The sequence below is a fragment of the Dipodomys spectabilis genome, unplaced genomic scaffold (genome assembly GCF_019054845.1).
Source record: "Dipodomys spectabilis isolate Male_0828 unplaced genomic scaffold, ASM1905484v1 ptg000095l, whole genome shotgun sequence".
Taxonomy (NCBI): domain Eukaryota; kingdom Metazoa; phylum Chordata; class Mammalia; order Rodentia; family Heteromyidae; genus Dipodomys; species Dipodomys spectabilis.
The window spans coordinates 18,831,986-18,851,767 of NW_024870772.1; the positions used below are offsets into that span (position 1 = coordinate 18,831,986).

Here is a 19,782-nt window from a genome sequence, read left to right on the forward strand (position 1 = left end):
ATTCTGGACCATCTGTTCAGTGTAGTGTAGTGTAGTGTTGAGCATTACACCATGGAGCCTTAAATTATTTTTCTATCATCTTCCTTTTCCCCATTTTTTGCTTTCATATATCCTTTTTTTTCAAAATAGTGCTGAGCAGGTTACTTCTGATGTTGGTTTGTTTTGGATAGTTTCTTTTGTTTTTTTTTTTGGGGGGTCCAGTCGTGGGGCCTGAACACTGGGCCTGGGCCCTGACCCTCAGCTCTTCAGCTCAAGGTTAGCGCTCTACCACTTGAGCCACAGTGCTACTTCCAGCTTTTTTGTTTTTGCTTATGTGGTGCTGAGGAATCGAACCCAGGGCCTCAGGCATGCAAGGCAAGCGCTCTACCACTGAGCCACCTTCCCAGCCCTGTTTTGGATAGTTTCTATTAAGCTGTGTAGACATTTGCTTAATTTTTCTTCAGTGTTTAACCTTCTATTGACTGTGCCCCAATATTTCATTTTAAAAATATTTTACATTCAGCTCTAAAAATTCAGTTTGATTTATTTTATTCCTTGTTTCTCTCCATGCCATGAGTGTGTTTTTCTTTCCCTTCCGTGTATGGAACATATTTATACTGCAGTTTTACAACCTTTTCCTGTTCATGTCCTTATCTCTGTCATTTCTAGGTCTGTATTTACTAATTTTTTCTCTTTAGTTATGGCTCATTTTTCTTCTGCTTTGTGCACCCTGTGATTTTTTTTTTTTTATTATATGTCAGCTGCTATCTGTTTGACTTTAGTGTTGGATTTGTTGGGGTACCCAGTTAGATTACTTGTAATCTGTTATTTGTAGCTTGCTTATTTTAAGCCTTGCTAAGGTGATGGTTAATTATAATTGTTAGCTTATTGGATTGACACACCTTTGTCTGTGAAGGTGTTTCTGCAGAAGATTAAGGGAGGAAACCCTGGTGGGAGGTGTCATCTAATATGCAGGAGGTCTAGGCAGAATAATAAGGGGAAGACAGGGAAGCCCAAGAGCCCAGGCTTCAGTCATCATGGACCCCAATCTATGAAATCATGAGCTAAAATAGTGCTTTCTTCCTTTTAACTTGTTCTGTTAGGCATTTTGTCTCAGCAAGGCAAAATCTGGCTTGTGTACTGGTGCCTTATTTTCCCTATGAAGGCCACTTCTTTCTCAAGAGTCTATTCTTTTCCTGATAGACTACAAGGTTTTCTCCACTCCAGTTAGTAAGTTGTAAACTTTAGTTACTGGGCTCTGGTTGTTACTTCTTCAACCTCAGGTATTCAGCACAGGTAGTATTGAGTCCAAAATTCTTGGGGAACCACTCTCCAAGTCACTGGGACTCTTGTTCTCAGTGCATCCAGCTGGCACTGTGTCCTGAAAATTCTAGCCACCTCCTTTTCCCTAAACTGAGCTCTGCGTCCAAAACTCACTGAGACTACCAAGCTGCTTGGCTTTCCTGTCCTTGTTTTGTGACCTGGAAACACCTGGCAGACTGTGTTTCCCTTCTAAGGGCTGACAGTCCTGCATTGCCTATTGTTTAATTTGAACACCAGTGCTTCATATATATTTTGTTGTAATAATGTTGAACAGAATAGTAATGGCATTTGATCAAAATGTGTATTTGGAGCATTTATTGCAAATATGATCTCATGGTGTTGCAAACTTAAATATATTCTTACAAACAACTCATTAAGTATAGATAACATCCATTTAAACATTTAAAGGCATACTTGCTCTTTAAGTTTTTTTTTTTTTTTAGTCGGTCATGGGGCCTGAACTCTGGGCCTGGGCTCTGTCCCTCAGCTCTTCAGCTCAAGGCTAGCGTTCTACCACTTGAGCTACAGGGCCACTTCCGTTTTTTTCTGCTTATGTGGTGTTGAGGAATCAAATCCAGAGCCTCATGCATGCAAGGCAAGTGCTCTACCACTGAGCCAACCTCCCAGCCCTTAAAAATTACTTTGAGCAGAGACTTGCCATGTAGATAGACTGGCCTTAAACTCACAATTCTCTTGCCACAGACTGGTGAGTGTTCGGATTGTAGGCATGTGCTACCACTCCTGGCATAAGATTCCTCTTTATTCAGCAAGTGCTTGAATGTCTACTATGTTAAAGTACAAGTACATAAAATATTTGTGTCTCCAAGGAACTCACAAGAGGGAGGAATACAAATAATGGCATAAAAGGGTTAAAGACAAACTACTTGTGATAATACAGGAGGTAGCTACTATTTGGTCAATGAGGGAAAAAGGAGCCAAGAAACAGAGAGGTCATTGAACTTTGCTCACAGAGTTAAGTTCAGCTAATAGAAGTGAAATTGAGAAGTAAGCAGGAAGTTAAGGAGCATGGCAGGTCATAACTTGATACTGTGTACAGTTTATTGGCTCTTTAAAGTTAGAGAATACAGGAGGAGAGCGTTTAGCGAGAAGTTTTATTAAGATTTTAAACATACTAATTTAAGAGTAACTGGGATTATTTTAGTCTGCTCTGTGTGTTGCTTTAGCAAAATACTTGAGGCTAATACCTTATGCAGAAAAAACCTATTTACCTCACAGTATTAGAGGTTGAAAGTCCTAGACTAGGCAGCTTCATTTGTTCAACCTCTGGTGAGGTCCTTCTGGATACATCGCAAGATGACAGATAACATGATAGTGCCATTGTGTGTGATAGTAAGAGATTACATGGTAGGACAGCCAGAGAGTGGGGAGAAGCCGAGCTCCCTTTTATATCAACTCCAGCTTGGGTCACTAATCCAGTTTCATGAGAGCTGAACTCCAAAAGATAGTATTAAATCATTCATGAGGGAGGTGCCCCTCGTGTCTAAATAACTCCTGGTAGGTTTCACCACCATCCAGCTCATGAACCTCTCAGGGGAAGCCATATCCAAACTCTCACAGGAATATTCAATTGGATTTAGCCAGTAGAAAACTAGATATAAGGAACTGAAATGGAAGCACAGAACTGAATTGGAGATACAGGGAATTCTTTCTGTAGTTCAAACCAGGGATAAAACAAATTGAGCAAAAACTAAAGAGGATGATGAAGGTAAGGAAATACTAGTATTTGAGAATGAAGTTAAGAATTTAGGGAAGTAAACCAATATAATTAGAATCACCATGTTTTTTCAGTCAGAAATTATACTTGTTTACAGATTTCTACAATGACTTTCATGTAGATGTGGCCTTCAGTGTGTGTGCTGTAGAAGTAAACTAATTTAGTGGGGCATGGTGGCACGTGTCTGTAATCCTACCACTTAGGAGTCGGAAGCAGGAGTATTTGTTTGATTTGTTTGAAGCTATGTTGACTACCTAATGGGACCCTGTCTCACTTAAATAAAACAAAAACAGTCTGGTGTCGGTAGGTCATGCTTGTAATCCTAGCTCCTCAAGAGGCTGAGATCTGGAAGGAGGATTGTGGTTTCAGAGTCAGCTTTGGCAGAGAAGTCTGTGGGACTCAAGCAAAACTGTTAGACTGCAAGCATGGGTCTAGTAGTTGAGTGTCAGCCATAAGCAAGCAAGCTGAGTAACAGCTTGAGGACTTGAGTTCAACCCTGAGTATTGGCACAAACAAACCTAAACCAGAAAACTGTCTGTTTGTCTGTCTGTCTGTCTGTAAATTTGCATATTAGGGCAGTAGGAGGGAAGACAAAATGGAACAGAATTGTTGCTAGAACACTGGAAAAGTGTTTCATACTCCTTAGCATGGTTAATTCCAGTTACTGATGACTTAATAATCAAGTAGATGATGTTGATTTGAACTTTTTTTTTATGCCAGGAGAGGCAGAAAGATCTGAGGAATACATGTACACATTTATTTATGCATATACATATATATACACACATATATACACACATATCATTATTATTTGATTGCTTTAAAAATTTGAAACAGGGTCTTTCTGGGAACCCCAGCCTGGCCTCAAATTCATGGTCTTCCTGCCTTAGCCTCTTTCTAGTACTAGGGTGACAGATGTGCACCCCTGTACTTGGCTGAGAATATTATTTTATTGTAAGAGTATTTGCATTAGGAAAAGAAGGTATGTACACAGACCAAAAACAGAAAAACAAAACAACTATGATTGTATCAGCCTAGATAAAATCACAGTACCCATTTCTCTTTAATATTGCATAATATATACATCTACATACTTGTGTTTTATATATACATTTGTGTTGGAACCAACCTTATTAATATTTTATAATCACCCATAATACAGATAACATTTAAAATCCTTGTCTTAGATGACTCTGACATCAGTTTACGTACCTCCTTGAAGGTATGTACAAGTCTGTTTCTAGTCACAAATGAGAGAACACAGTTCATACCATTTGCAGTTTGTATGTGTAACTCAAACTCACTTTTTCCAACTGAGTCAAGAAAATATAATTTGAATTGATGAACTCATACATTATTTTTAGTTTTTCAGTTTTTTGTCTCAATAAAGATTATTTTACATATCTTTGTGAATTTTGTGCAAATGGGTAGAATAAGTTTTAAGAAGTAAAATCTTGAAATCAAAGGGTATGTGTATATTCAAAGTGCCATATATAATTTCTATATAGTTTCTGTGAATTGTGTTCATTCTTTTGCATCCTCTTATTTTCTATTAAATCTATTTAACATTTTCCATACTAAATGCACTTAAAGTTGTTTTTAAGTGCTTTCCTATTGCTCCTTTTAAGCAGTTGCCCTTGTTAATGATGGTGGTTATAGTTTGGGGGTCTTTCCTGAGCTCTGGCTCCTCACTACTCAGTTGTTGACTCTATCTGAACTTTGTCTCCTAAATGCTTTCTTCAAATCTGGTTCACTTTTAATTCTTAACTATAACCATACTAACTAACACAGTTACCTCCTGCTCAGAATTCTTGTTTACTTACCCAGAAGAGGGCCCAGTATAGCATGAAGTGAAGTTTGTAATAATAGGAAAAGCCTGTATTTTTGCTCTTCTTGTGCAATTTACCTAGAACTCTTACCTTTCTATAAATAAGGAAACTTTACCCTACCTGCTGCTCCCCATCTGTCTGCATCATTTCCCAATTTTTTTTTTTTTTTTTTACCATAGTTTACTGTAAGTATGTCATGACATCTCATGGTATTTGCTTGTAGGTTGTACAGATACTTTCTGGTGGATTGTTCTTTGTGAACATTTTAAAGTTGAACTCAAAAGTGGCAATGTAGGTTTAATAGACTTGTTTTTCCTATTTTTCTTCCATGAGCTAAGTATGGTATAAATAGGAAATTATACTTAGTTTCATATTAAAGGCAGTGATAAAACCATTGAAATATTATTAGATTATGAGAATTTGATGAGGAACATATATATATATATATATATATACACACACACACACACACATATATATGTGTTATATATATATATGTTTGTTGTTGTGAGACCAGGAGTCAAACTTGGTATCTGATGCTTTGCTAATTGGCTGGCACTCTACCTAGTCATACCTCCAACTCCTGCTTTTGTTTTCTTTTTGCATGTGTTTTTTCTTTTTAAATGTTCGCTGTGTTCTTTCATACGTCCTATATTGAATTTACTTCTTGACTGAATAGGATGTTGGGCCTGCCACTCAAGGGGAACTAGAGACCCTGATTGACTTGTCACCTAGGCCTCCCTCAACATTGCTTTGAAACTATGTTTTATGCCTGAGAGCACATCATACCATAGGGTAGGCAGTTAAGCTTGAGAGCCAGTGAATTTTAGGGAAAACCTATAGTGAGTTACTGCAGTTGACTTTACTCAAAGCAGTTCTTGTCCTGTTTCGTTTCCTGACTCCTTTTTCAGTCAAGACTTCGAAACTACTCAGAAAACAAAGATGTTATGTGGCATCTCTCTGACCTTTGTTTTTTGTTTTTTGTACTGGGGTTTAGATTCAGGGCTTCCTGCCACCTTCTAGGGCACTGTATACCACTTGAGCCATGCTCACAGCCCTGTCAGTCTTGGGCTTGAATTCAGGGCCTGGGCACTGTCTCTGAGCTTTTTCACTCTACCACTTTGAACCTCGGTGCTACTTCCATTTTTTTGGTAGATAATTGGAGATAAAGAGTCTCACAGACTTTTTTGCTCAGGCTGGCTTTGAACTGAGATCCTCATATCTCAGCTTCCTGCATAACTAGGATTACAGGCAAGAGCCACCAGCACCTGGCTCCCTTTTTTAATGTTAGTTATTTCAGGTAGGGTATTGTGTTCCCTGGAGTAGTGTCAGATCATGGGCCTCTTATTTATGCCCCTGGGATTACAGACATGTACCATCAGGTCTGGTTTATTGATTTTAATGAGCTCTAGTTTTGCCCAGGCTGGCCTAGAACTATTATCATCATGATCTCTACCTTCCAAGTAGCTAGAATTATAGGTTTGAGCTACTGTGCTTGGCCTAATGTCTGTGTTGTTTTTAATGACTACTATTGCTTCATGATGAAGTAAACTGAAAGCCATTTACTCTCCTGTTTCTTATTTCTATTATGAAGTGAGATAACAGTTTCTTAAACCTTTAAGTACAGTGGAAGACTGGTTAATTGTCTCTGGTGCTGGAGTTAGAAAATTTGGATTTGTTTGGGCCTGGGAAAATTACTTAACTTTTTCCCCTTGTCTCAGGATTCTGGGTGGTTACAGTGAGATGTCAATGTAAACCTCTTAGCCAGCACTTAATCATGAGTTCTAATTTAGAACCTTAGATGCTGCTCCAGGATCACTATTTGTTTTGACTAATTCCCAAAAGTACAATTGCTAGGTCAGAGGGTAGGAATATTTTCCTAATTTTGACAGGCATTACAAAATTGCTTTCCTGAAAGGTGGTGCCGTTTTACTTAGGAGCTGATCTTGAGAGATTTTGCCTTTCTGGAACTCTTTAGAGGGCTTTTGTATTTTGTGTTTTATGTGAAGTTTAGGATAGGTTGCTTTGCCCTCTGAGTATGAGGCAGTGGAAAAGAGTACTGTGGGAAGGAAGAAGAGTTAAGTTAGTACAATACAAATAAAAGGATACTTTTATTGCTTTGTCCACATAAACCTTTATACTTAAAGCTTGTTTGATAGTTTTGGTTCTCTTGATCATTTTGTTCCATAGGTACTTTAGTTTTTCTTTTGCTTACATTTTGTACTTCTCAAAGTTCTCTCTTTGAAGTAGTTCCATTTGATTTTCACAATAATAATGTTTATTGTGAAAATCATAGAAAATTAGAACTTTTTTTTTTTTTTTAAGTTCTAAAGGGGGCTTTGATTGATTTTTTTTTTTTTTTTTTTTTTGTCTTTCTGGTCTTGTGGCTGAACCCAGGACTTGGGTGCTATATATGACCTTTGATGCTTACTTTACTCAAGGCACAGCTCTACTTCTAGCTTATTGCTGGTTAATTGGAGATGAGAGTCTCATAAACTTTCCTGCCTGGGCTGGCTTTGAACCTTGATCATCAGATCTCAGCCTCCTGAGTAGCTAGGATTATAAGCGTTGAGCTTTGAATTTGTTTTCGCATATAAATCTCTTCATACTATAAATTTATAGTAACTAAAGTGTCTTAGAAACCTCAAATAGGCAATCATTGATAAGAATAGTTTGATTTACCAAAGATATTTGAAACTACTTAAGCAGTTCTTAAATATTTGGCATAAATATTTTGATTATTTAGAACTTACTCCTACTTACTCTGTACTATAATGAAATGTTCCCCCACCTGCAAAGTCCAGGAGTACCTTATCTGTGCTGTCTCTCCTGAATCCTTAGGTATAGATGCTAAATGAATGGACTAGGACCTATCGTCAAATACAGATATTGATTGAATAAGGTCCTGAGTTGATTTAAGTTCTTAAAAGCCATTAGTAAAGTATCATTGAAAAGTTACCAGTTTTAGAGTTTATCTGATGTTCTCGTGCTTGCTAAGATATCGTTAATAATTGAACTTGAGGATTTCTGAATTCTCGCATTGGTATGCTATTAAACTTCTCTGTGAAGGATTTTTTTTAGTTCATCTGTGTAATTTTGTATCTATACATATTCTCATTGTGTAATTGTAATACTTCTGTATGCTTACTCAGATGAAACTGCATCATTCACTGTTGTAATAGAGTCGAGTGACTTTTGGAGTAAGGAAAGCTGGAATTGTGTGTGTGTTTGTGTGTGTGTGTGAGTGTGGCATCTAAGATTTAAAAAGGTTTTCAAAAATAATGGTTACAGAAGTTTTGCAGTGAAAAGAGGCAATGGTATTGAACAGAAAAAGGATATGCATAGTAGTTTATAATTTTTAAACCCCAAATAAGATATTTGTAGTAATAATTTTATATTCTTCTAAATGGCTAATATATGCTCACCTGTTTTTCTCATATATACATATGTACATGTATGTATCTCTCTGCATACACACACACATATATATATATAATCAGTAAAAGGGCTGAATTTTTATTTTTTTAATGCTTGAGTTTAAAGTAATTAATTTAGCACAAAATGCTTGCTTCAGTTTCTAAGATATTAAGTTGTTTTTTTTAATATATTTTCTTTAGGTGTTTTGTGAATTTACTCTTCAGTGATTACATACATAGTAATATAATTATGGCGACTTTCCAGCCTTTCAGGAAGAGTCATATGAAGACTAGAGCACCTGTCAGAAAAGTAAGTTCCTTCTATTAGTTTCTTTCAGTGAAAGTTTTAATAAAAAGGTTGAATTAAAAAATTTCCATACCTATTTAATTTTTAAATGACCACATTGTTTAAGTTGGAAACATTAACATGCAACAGATAGGCATGTATAAAAATAGCAATATGACATCATATCCACAATGATTTTTTTCCCAAAACCTTTATTTCCTAAATTGCACTACCTCCTTTCCATTTCTTTTCAGTAAATTGTTTTCTGCTTTATTAGAAATATAGACCATCAAGAGCAAGCTTACCTATATAGTTTGGCTTTACCCCAAATGTATGTAAAATATGACCATTCTTTCATTTAATAAATAGGAATTTGAGTGTTGAGTGTTTAAGTCAGGCCCTATGATGCATGTTGGGAAACCAGTATTGAACAAATAAAGTAGCATTTTTTCTTCTAGTCTGAGGATACCACTAAAAGGCAGGAGAGAAGATGCAGACTGGGGGATGTTTAGTAGTCTTTGTTGGCCCTTTTCCTGGACTTTTATCTTCTGCACTGTGTGGCACTTACCTGTTAGGATGACCCTTGAGTTTCAACACAGTGTTTTTCTTCTCAGTGTTTCTCTTTTCTTCTCCCTTTTGATAACTGTCTTCCCTTATGATACCCAGAGGAAAAGTAATTCAGGTAAGTGGATGACGAAAGGGTAAATGTCATCTAATTACCAAATTTCAAATTAACGATATGGTTTAGTCACCTCTACTGGTAATAAGTAAATTTACAATCTCTCATTTGTTTATTAGTATTTCTCAGGATATATGGATTTATAATTCTATGCTTTACAATATTTTATTTGTATATAGTCATCTATCCATCTATCTGTGTATCATTACCCAAATTGTCCCCAAATGAGTATGTAGGAACTCCTGTTAGCAAGTGGCTGTCTCCTTTAGTCTTCACCTTACAACTCTTTGCTTCCTTGCTTTTTGGCTGCATCCTATTGGTGTATAGGGTGACATGATTTCACTCATTTTATCACACTTGAAATTGGCTATTTTTCAAAGAACCCTGAAAAGGATTTAGAAATCAAGATCTGGTTATTGGAAATGCTATTTGGTTCTACAGTATCATGAACTTACATAGATAGTTTCAAGTTCAAGTTCAGATTTTATATATAATTTTATTACTGTTTAGACTTTATGTTCTTTAGTATGAAAAATTTAGTTCATAAATGAAAATTGAATTGCTTAAATATTGAAGATGTTCTGTTCCACAGAGTTACAGAGAGAATTTTCTAATCTATTCATATTTGTTAGCTTGCATTTATAGGTAAATAAAGAGTACTCCGAAGATTAAATTCAGGAGTTGCAATCCATTACCATTTTTTTAATGTCTTAATTATCCCCAATTTGGTCAGCCAGAATAATTGGGCCTCTATGTTTTTTGAAATGAGGAATTTAGACTTTGAGCCCTTCCTTGTGTTCTACCACAGTTAGATGTTACAGGCTCACCTGGTTTTCTCTTTCTCGAATGTAAAACCAGCCATTTTTTTCCTTTGTTTCCTGAGGAGCTTTCATTTACTTAATTGGTGATTAGCATTTGGAAATAAATCTGGGTACTTGGTATGCTTATTGCTTCTGAGGGTCATAGCTCCTAAGAACTTTCAAATGAAAAAATATAATACATGTATTTAAAGACTTCCTGGTTCATATTGAAAGGTCACATTGAAATTTAACATTACATCTTGATTTTTTAAAAATTCTGTGCTTTCATATTTGTATTTCTTTCGTAGAACATAGCATTAATTGCTGAAACAAAGATACAGGTTGACCCATTGTAACAATGAGATGTATAAGACACTATGTTGAAAACAAACTTCACAACTTGGGATGAGGGAGGAGTTAGGGAGGTGGGGAAAGAAGGGATGGTAGGGGATAAACAAAGGAAGGGGTAACAATGCTTGATAGGAAATGTACTCATTACCTTACCCCTTTGTACAGTATCTTTACAATAAAAAACATAAAAAAACATAGCATTAATTAACGTATTAAAAGTTAGCAGCTGTTTATTGAGTTCATATAGATGTGAGGTTCTGAAATCTGAGGAATCAAATTAAGTGAAATACAATGTCTAGTGTCAATAATTTGGTATAATAGGTAGAAAAGAAATAGTTATGAGAATAGTAATTGTGATATGTATATGGTATAGATGAAAAGATCTCTTTACAATAGGAAGTTTGAAAGGGTTTTATTATGACTAAAGGATAGGAAAAATCTTTACAAGTTTGAGATGGGTTGAATGTAAGATACTGAGGAGCAGGGACAAAAGGAAGAGAGCGGATCAACAAATCAGAAGGGGAATGGGGTATGAAAGTATGATAAATGAGGTTGGAAGGAAGTTAATGGGGTCTCTTTATGTCTGACTTACAATACTCATTTTCTTTATATAAATTTTCCTGTCCTTTAGTCCTTTGCAATTGTGGCATCGCTGTCCCCCAAATGTAGACTCTCCCACCTCATTTTCATCATACAGCTACTTAAGACCTTATTTTCAGTTACCACTGCTTTTCCATCTCTGACTTGTTAAGAGTAATCATTGTTGCTCGCCAGTGTGCCCTCCTGCAGCTCTAAAATTTCATCATTATATAAATAGTTGCTTCTTTTCTGCATGTAACTTGAAAATCCCTATGTATTCTTTTCCTTTTACCGTTGGATAAGAGTAAGTAAACAGGGAGCCTGATGGATTGGGGTAGTCTTCCAGAACTTTTTGGCTCTGATTTATTTGTGTTGTCTGGGCACATAAAACTCAACTTAAGCTTTTTCACCTGAACATATCTTTTTTCTTAGCTGAATGGAGTTCACAAGGTTCCAAATGAATGAATTGAAGAATGAGTGACTACTACAACTTAGCATCTTCAGGATCTCTTCCTTGCCTTAGAATTAAAAAAAAAATAAGCATGTCTTTTTTGAATTTTTTTCAGAGCTTCAGTGAAGATGTGTTCCAATCTGTGAAGTCTTTATTAGAAAGTGAGAAGGAACTGTGCAGTATATCAATAGAGGACTGTGTGAGGCAGGATGAACATGCCAATTTAACAGAGGTTTGACACATTCCTTTTTAAACCTTTCTTAATAAAACACAGTGTATTTTCATGCATTTTTAGGACTGTTTGACCTATTTTTAAAATCTCTTTATTATATGTGTTAGAAGTATCTATTTAGAACATTCACATAATTGTCTTAATGTACTATAATCATATCTAATTCAGTGTATAGATGTTATTAACCACTCATTGAACTTGTAGATAGCACTGTATTCAATGATTCCTTCTGAATTCTATAATTTTGTACTTCAGTCCTGAGGTTTTCTGTTCTGAAACATAAAAGTGCTTATTTAATATATTTAGTTTTTGAATTACTAATTTTCTTGTCTGTATCAATGCTTTTATTTTAAAGCTAAAGGTAGTGATAAATAATCTCTGAAAGGAGTAAGAATTTGAAAAAAATGGCTATTTTCCATTATAATCATATTAGCAATGATAAGAGATATGGTTTGGGGGGGCTAGGAGTAGTATAGTTTAGTAGTAAAGCTTGCCTAGCATAGTTTCTAGACTCTGTCCCTAGTAGTACAGTTTTAAAAAGTGTGGTATTGGGTCTTTGCAGACTAAAACTGATGCATATGTTAATTAAAACATTTGTTTTGAAATGAAAGTTCAAAATGAAACTTAATAAGAGCCTTGATTATTATTATTCTAGGGAATATTTTTCTTTTATATTCCTTGAGAAGATTTCCACTACATGTCTTTTTATAAGAAGGTGACCATAATTTAGAATGCATCAGTGATACTTACTAGACACTCTGTTGAAAGTGAACTATACAACTTGTGGGGGAGAGGGATCAGGAAAGAAAAAATTGGGAGAAAACAAGGGAAGAAGTGACACTGTTAAAAAATGAAATATACTTATTACCTGACTTATATAACTGTAGCCCCTCTATCACCTTTATAATAAAAAATATTTATTATATTTTGTCATCAGTTCCATTTCTGTTGCTCTTGATTCATCTTCTTTGCTATCCCTTTGTACTATATTTTAGTAAAGTTGAGCAATTCTTAATATAATCAGCTGTTGCCAAGTGTGACAAATCTCCTATGTCTTGCCATTATCAGTTTTATAGCTCTTGTCTCTTAGCTGTCTACATGCCTTTCTATGCCCACATTCCTGGATGAGATCTCCCCTGATCATGGGAAATCGACAACTTCAAATCTCATTTCAATTTGTTTTGTGTTTTGTTGTCAGTAAAGGAAACTTGAAAGATTAGAAAGAATTTCTGTCCTACTTTAGGACATGCTTATCTCTCAAAGAAGAAAGAAATTTGTTATTGAGTATTTATTTCTTACTAAAAGTATATTATGTGGCAAGGTGCTGGTAGCTCACACCTGTAATCCTAGCTATGCAGGAGGCTGAGATCTGAGGCTTCTGGATTGAAGCCAGTAGGAAAGACTTTCAATTAAGCACCAAAATGTTAGAAGTGGAGTTGTGGCTTAAGTGGTTGAGCACTAACCTTGAACACAGAAGCTCAGAAACAGCACTCAGGTTCAAACCCCAGGATTGGCCCCCAAAAAATAAAAAATAAATAAATAAAGGAGGGAACTTAAATTGCATGAAATTTCATAGGTGAGAATTAGGGTTCTAGAGGTCAGTATTTTCCATGGATATCTAGAGAATAACAGTTCTTTGAAATAATAACCATAATTAATCAGAATAAAGTTTCCAAGGTAATTCTAACATTTTGAATTGTTTCTGAAATAATCAGAAAGATCAGAGTGTACTTGGTATTGATTTATGTGCTAATTGTGCTGTTTCTCCCTAATTCTTGATAATTTAGCATCTACATTCCTGTCACTCAGTATTGTATCAATCTAGCCATGGTATTGCTTAGTAAACAATTTGTCATTTTATCATATAGGAAACAAAATTTTCTTTTTATTTATCTTTTGTCTTCAAATAGTGCTACAAGGGGGTTTCAGTTCAACGTGTCAATTTATGTGTATAGTGCACCTTGATCAGTATCACCCTTTTCATCATTCTTCACCTCTTTTCATTATCCCACTTATCCTATCATTTTTTAGTTCCATTTTCACATGGGTACATAAATATTCTGACTGTATATGCCTACTATGTGTCTCTCTTTCCATAGGTTTTCCACTTCCCTCAATCCCCACCTTCTCAGTTATGTTTGAACTACCTAACATTCATTTTGTTTATCTGTTAATTATGCAAAAGTGCTACATCATGGAAACCTACTCCTGCATGTACAATGTTTTAATCAGTTTGATAGTGGATAAATGTATATAGCCCTTATATTTTAGTTCTAACTTCAATGCATGAAAACATGTTCTCTTTGTCTCTCTGAGCCCGACTTACCTCACTCAAGGTAATTTTTCCCGGTCCATTAATTTCCCTGAAAATGATATAAATTCTTATTATAGTGGTAGATACAGAATATAAAATCTAAAAATAACCTTTTTTCAGGTTAATAAGGTAGTGCATATTTTTAATGGAAAAATGAGAAATACTGAAAACAAAAAAATGACTGTCACTGATTCTATGAATTAGAAAAAAGGAAGAGTAAGATCATCTATAATTCCATTACTAATCACTGCCAACAGTTTTCTACATTACCTTCCAGTATTATTTTCATTCATATATATGTATGTATGCATATATTTTCCTTCATTATTCTTCATTATTATTTCGTTATTTTTATATACATAAACAAAACAGATTTGCATTTGAACTCAAGCCCTTATGCTTACCAGGCTAGCAGTATATGATTGAACCTCTGAGTTGTATTTCCAGCTCTGCTTTTTGCTAGTTGTTTTTAGAAGAGGATCTCATTTCAAACTCCAGCCCATACCTGAGCCTCATCATCCACCTACTTTAGGCTTCTTTTTGCTAGGATCACAGATGCAAACTACCATATCTACATTCTTTTGATGAGAGGGAGTCTTGCAGACTTTTTTGGCCTGGGCTGTTCTGGAGCTGTGATCCTCCCAATCTTAACACTCCCACATAACTTCAGATGACAGATAAATGGCACTGTGCTCAGCTTTGGAATGAGAAGGTTCTCAAAATTTTCCAGTTCAGGTTGGCTTTGAGTTGGAATTGCCCTGTTCTTAGCCTTTCAAGTCGTCAGGATTATAGGAATGAATCTGCAAAAAGCAGAGCTGGAGATAGAGCTCAGACACTCAGGCATATATGCCAGCCTAGTAAGCATGAGGCCTTGAGTTCAAACCCAAATCTGTTTTGTTTATGTATATATATATGAAAATAATAATGAATGAAAACATGCATATATACATATATATGAATGAAAAATAATACTAGAAGTGAAAGTGCCTTGCTTTCATACATATGTTTTTAAAAATAAGGTGAAATTGTGCGCATAATGTATATCATTTTTTTCTGTAATTTTCTTTTTACTTAGTGTGTCATTTCCCCATGCTATCAGGTATTTCTAAACTCTGTGGAATGGTGTTAAATGAAATAAACGATAGTGACATATATAGCCAATGAGAAAGTAGCCTTGGGAGTCTACTCAGAGAAGACCTTTATAAAAAGGTGATATTGGAGTTGGAACTTGAAGAATGAGGAGGACTCAGGCATATCAACATTTAAGGGAAACAGATTTAAAGTGGCACAGCTTTGAGAGCCTTCAGCAAGAATGTACACAGTTTGGGGCTTGGGTGCAATAGCTCATGCCTGTGATCTCATTTATTGAGATTGCATTCTGGTCTAGCCCTTAAAACACTTTAGTGAGACCTCAATGAAACCAGCCCATGTGCTTGTCGTTTCAGATGTGTGTGTGTGAGAGGTATAAACAGGAAGATGTTGATATAGGCTGCCCATGGCAAAAAATAAATAAATAAAGCAAAAGGGGCCTAGCTGAAGTGGTATACTTCCTGGGTAATAGTCTGCCTAGCAAATGTGAGGACCTGAGTTCGAACCCCAGTACTAACTTCCCCAAACAAAAACAACTATGCAGGATATGTAGGGATATTTGAAACCCAGGAAGGTGACCTATAGGTTTGAATTTATGTGAAGGCAGAAAGCCTTCTAACCCCAATTAGGATTTTCCTCTATGAAGCATGAATATTTCTTTGGAGCGGTGGTTTGACAAGAGGGCTAAGTTAGAGAGGATGATAGTAGTGCAGGTGAAAAAAGGGGACTAGGAGGGATGAGTAGAGGAAAGTAGGTATAGGTATAATATGTTTAGGCATAAAACAGATTAAACCTGCTAGTGAGTAAGCTGTGGATGAGGTATAGATGAATTTCAAAGACTGCAGAAATCTTTGAAAAAATTACCTTGTTTGAGGCAATCAGCATTTTTACATTTTACTGTGCTCAGGTCTATCAGCAGTCTGCAACAACTAAAAGCTTTATTTATTTTTTATTCAGGTGACATTTCTAGGCTTTAATGAAGAAACAGATGCTGCTCATATACAGGTATGGTCAATTTATTGAACTGGAAGCGACAGCAGGAGATTATTTGGAACAGATTTAGGAACTGAACAGTATACCTTGATACCTTAAATTTACATTAAATTATTGGTATCTTCTTAATATTAAGTGAAAATATATGGTAACTTTGGAGTATTCTTTGGACCTTTTCTTCCTTTCATGTGGTATGTAGTATGTGACATTTTCCCTCATTTTGATGGCTTTTATAATTTAACCTCAACAATATAAATTCGTATATATTTCAGCTGAGAAAGTTAACTCTAAAAGTAAATTTATAAACTGTCAGTATTAGCCAATGCAAAAAATTTATTAGTAGGAGGGGGGTAACAGTACTTGATAGGAAATGTACTCATTACCTCACTCATGTGCCTATAGCCCCTCTTTGCAGTATCTTTACAATAAAAATATTAAAAAAATTTTATTAGTGTGTTTTATTTAGGCATAGAGGGTTTGATACTTGAGATTTAATATCAACAAATTGAAACAGCAATTGAAAGTGTGGTTGAAGCTCCTTTTCATGCTGCAGCTTGAATTTGATTGCTACAAGTTTCCTGTTCAGATTAGTGTCTCCTATTAGGAAGAGCATTAGGAATATTATTCAGAGGAACTTTACAGCTTTCTGAAAACTCCCCAAAAAGTGATTATGGATGAAAACTCTGTTGTATGTCTTGTTACCTTAGCTGGGAGAAAATCACGTGGTCAGAAGGAACAGAGAATATATTATTGGGAATATTAGCTAGAAAGAGAAATAGTCCAAAGTGTTTCTCTGTTACTTTTTCTTTCAGTTAGTGATAAAACCTTGTTTACAAAGGAAAGTACTCTTTAAGGGTCAAAGACTTGAAAATTTCTTCAGCTGGATAAAATATTTACATGAAAAGGCAAACAAAATGATAAAGAACTGCTTTCTTTTTCTTTAACCTTCATAAAACTTTGAGTTAGAGTCTGATATAGTAACTTTAAGAGGAGTAGAAAAATGGACTTACACTTTACAAAGCAAAAATTTAAATTCTGAGGAAATACTTCCAGTAGGCAAGAATCTTGTGAGAGAATTCTAGAGTTAAACCTAAGACTCATAGGTTAACATTGACTAAAAATATTAAATTCCCAATTTTTCTGGGTATATGAGGTGTCATATTAAAATTCACTATAGCTTACTAAAATATGTTTCACAGGGTATGGTAATAGTAATATTCAATAATTTTAGTATGCATTTTTAAACTAAAAATGGGGTTTCTGTGGATAATAAACTGCAGATGTGAATTATTATAAAACTATTAGTACTACTTAGGATTTTTGGATATAATATTGTAACTTTAACAGTATTCTTCTATTGTATTACTTATTGTTCTTATTTTAAATTAGGATTTAGCTGCAGTTTCTTTGGAACTTCCAGATCTTCTGAATTCACTTCACTTCTGTAGTCTAAATGAAAATGAAATTATTTGTATGAAGGATATAAGTAAAACATCAGATATAAACAGCCGTCCTCTAAATCAGGTAATTTATAATGAGTATTTCAGAGCAAGTTTTAGTATATTTGGTCAGGAATATTAAACTTCTTGGATGAAGGTTTTTGTTTTAATGCCTTCTCAAGGTAATAGTATTCGGCTGGGAATGTGGCTCAGTGGTAGAGTGCTTGCATAGCATGCATGAAGCCCTGGGTTTGATTCCTCAGCACCACATAAACAGAAAAAGCTGGAAGTGGCACTGTGGTTCAAGTGGTAGAGTGCTAATATTGAGCAAAAGAAGCTTAGAGACACTGCCCAGGCCCTGAGTTCAAGCCCCTAGACTGGCCAAAAAAACCCCAAAGACAACAAAAAAACCCCCAAATCTAACTCCAGAAATGTTGATATCCTTGAAATGTAGTATAATTTTGGTCATAGTTCATAAATTTGATTTCCATCTGTGAGGTTCTATAAGTGATGTGCAAGTGCATTTTATTTATTTAGTTGTAACAATATAAGGGCTTGAACTTGGAGATCCATACTCTTGCTCAGCTTTTTTGCTCATGTCTTAGTACTCCATCACTTGAACTATGCCCGTAATTTCGAGTTTTAAAGATAATAGTCTGCAGGATTTATTTGTCTGCCCAGGCTGACTTCAAACCTCAATCCTAAGATCTCAGCCTCCTGAGTAAAAAGAATTATACATATGAGCCACAAGTGCCAGACTCATATTAATTTTTAATGTAAATTGATTCTTCTTTAATGTCTTTCATTCCAACTTTGTACAAGGCATAGGGACTTTTCTTCTTTATAGCCACTTCCAGATTTATATAAACAATGATATGTTTTAGAGACTGTCCTTTATTCATTTTCTGGTTAGGAACTTTCCATGTGAAATCATCACCCAAAGATATATGTATTATTTTTAAAAAGATAAATGTTTATTAAAAAATAGAAAATGAAACATTTCATACAAGTAGTTATTTTTATAATCAACCTTAGTTCATTACTAATTGATAATGTAAAAAAAAGAAAAATGCTTTACGTCATAAGAGACATAACATTATAACTGAACCAATTGATTGAAAATTTGGATTTGTTTTTATTCCATTATAAGATACTGCTTTGTTCTTTGTGAGGTCTACTGATAAAAATGGAACTGCTTACCTCGGTTCCATAATTATATGCTTTATTCATATTTATTCATTGTGATCTAAGGGGTGGTTATTGCCTTTAATTTCTACTTTTTCAAATAAATAATTTGTCAATATTTATATTTATCACATTGATAATATGTAAGAGAAAATCTAGCAACTTGGTATTTTTAATCAACAGTAAACATTATTAGCTTTAATGCTAGAGAAATTTAAATAAAAGGGAACTTCTTTAAAAAAATTGACAGAAAAAGTGACATCATACTGAAAGTTACAGGAAAATGGGACAAAAAAATGAAATACAACTTGGCTTCTGTTCTCAGACAGTTTACATAGTAGTTGATAACACAAGGGAATGATTAGACACATGACAAGGCTTCATAGTAAATAGGAAACGTAATTGACCAAGGGAATGCATAGTAGGTTCTATAGCATTTTAAATAGATTAGATAGAATTTGAATACATGGATAAGAGAAAACTTGGAGAGACTAGAACGTGGGACATTAAAGGAGGGAGAAAAGAATAAAATTATTATAAATATGTAAATATATGAAAATAAAATAAGGGAGCCTTTCAGGATACAGGCACTTCATGCTTTTTTGTTATTATTATTATTTTCACTTTTGTTTTTGCTCTGAGTCTGTATTTCTGAGCTGCACTACCAGATAATATATTTTGTATTTAAAATTAATATTGTCTCTATGGTCTTTTTTTCTTTTCCTAGAATCATCATTCTGGAATGCTTTGTGTTATGAGAGTGTCACCTACATTACCAAGACTCAGAATTGATTTTATCTTTAGTCTTCTAAGTAAATATGCCACTGGTATAAGATACACCCTGGACACATTCTTGCATCAGAGGCGTCAGCTTGAGATCACTGATGAAGATGATGATGATGATGATACCAACCAGTCTGTGTCTTCCATAGAGGATGATTTTGTCACAGCTTTTGAGCAATTAGAAGAAGAAACTTCAAAGCCACATGATGATGGTTTGTTTTTCTTGCTAGGTATTTTTTAGAAATTATAGATTGAAGTTGAAAGTTTAAGGTTCAAAGGAAGATTTGTTCATTTGAAATTTATGTTAAAATTTGGTCTG

At 34.8% G+C, this 19,782-nt stretch overlaps 1 protein-coding gene across 6 annotated transcripts in view; it reads left to right on the forward strand.

Annotated features, from left to right (window-relative positions):
* Positions 1 to 19,782, forward strand: part of Akap11 (A-kinase anchoring protein 11) — a 49,873-nt gene that overhangs the window by 7,326 nt on the left and 22,765 nt on the right. For all 6 annotated transcript variants that reach the window (XM_042685725.1, XM_042685724.1, XM_042685726.1 and 3 more), the window contains 5 exons: positions 8,484 to 8,592; positions 11,544 to 11,660; positions 16,021 to 16,068; positions 17,446 to 17,580; positions 19,408 to 19,675. In XM_042685725.1, the coding sequence (XP_042541659.1) occupies positions 8,533 to 8,592; positions 11,544 to 11,660; positions 16,021 to 16,068; positions 17,446 to 17,580; positions 19,408 to 19,675 (628 nt within the window). In that variant the 5' untranslated portion in view covers positions 8,484 to 8,532. Of the gene's footprint in view, positions 1 to 8,483; positions 8,593 to 11,543; positions 11,661 to 16,020; positions 16,069 to 17,445; positions 17,581 to 19,407; positions 19,676 to 19,782 lie in introns of those variants that run through there.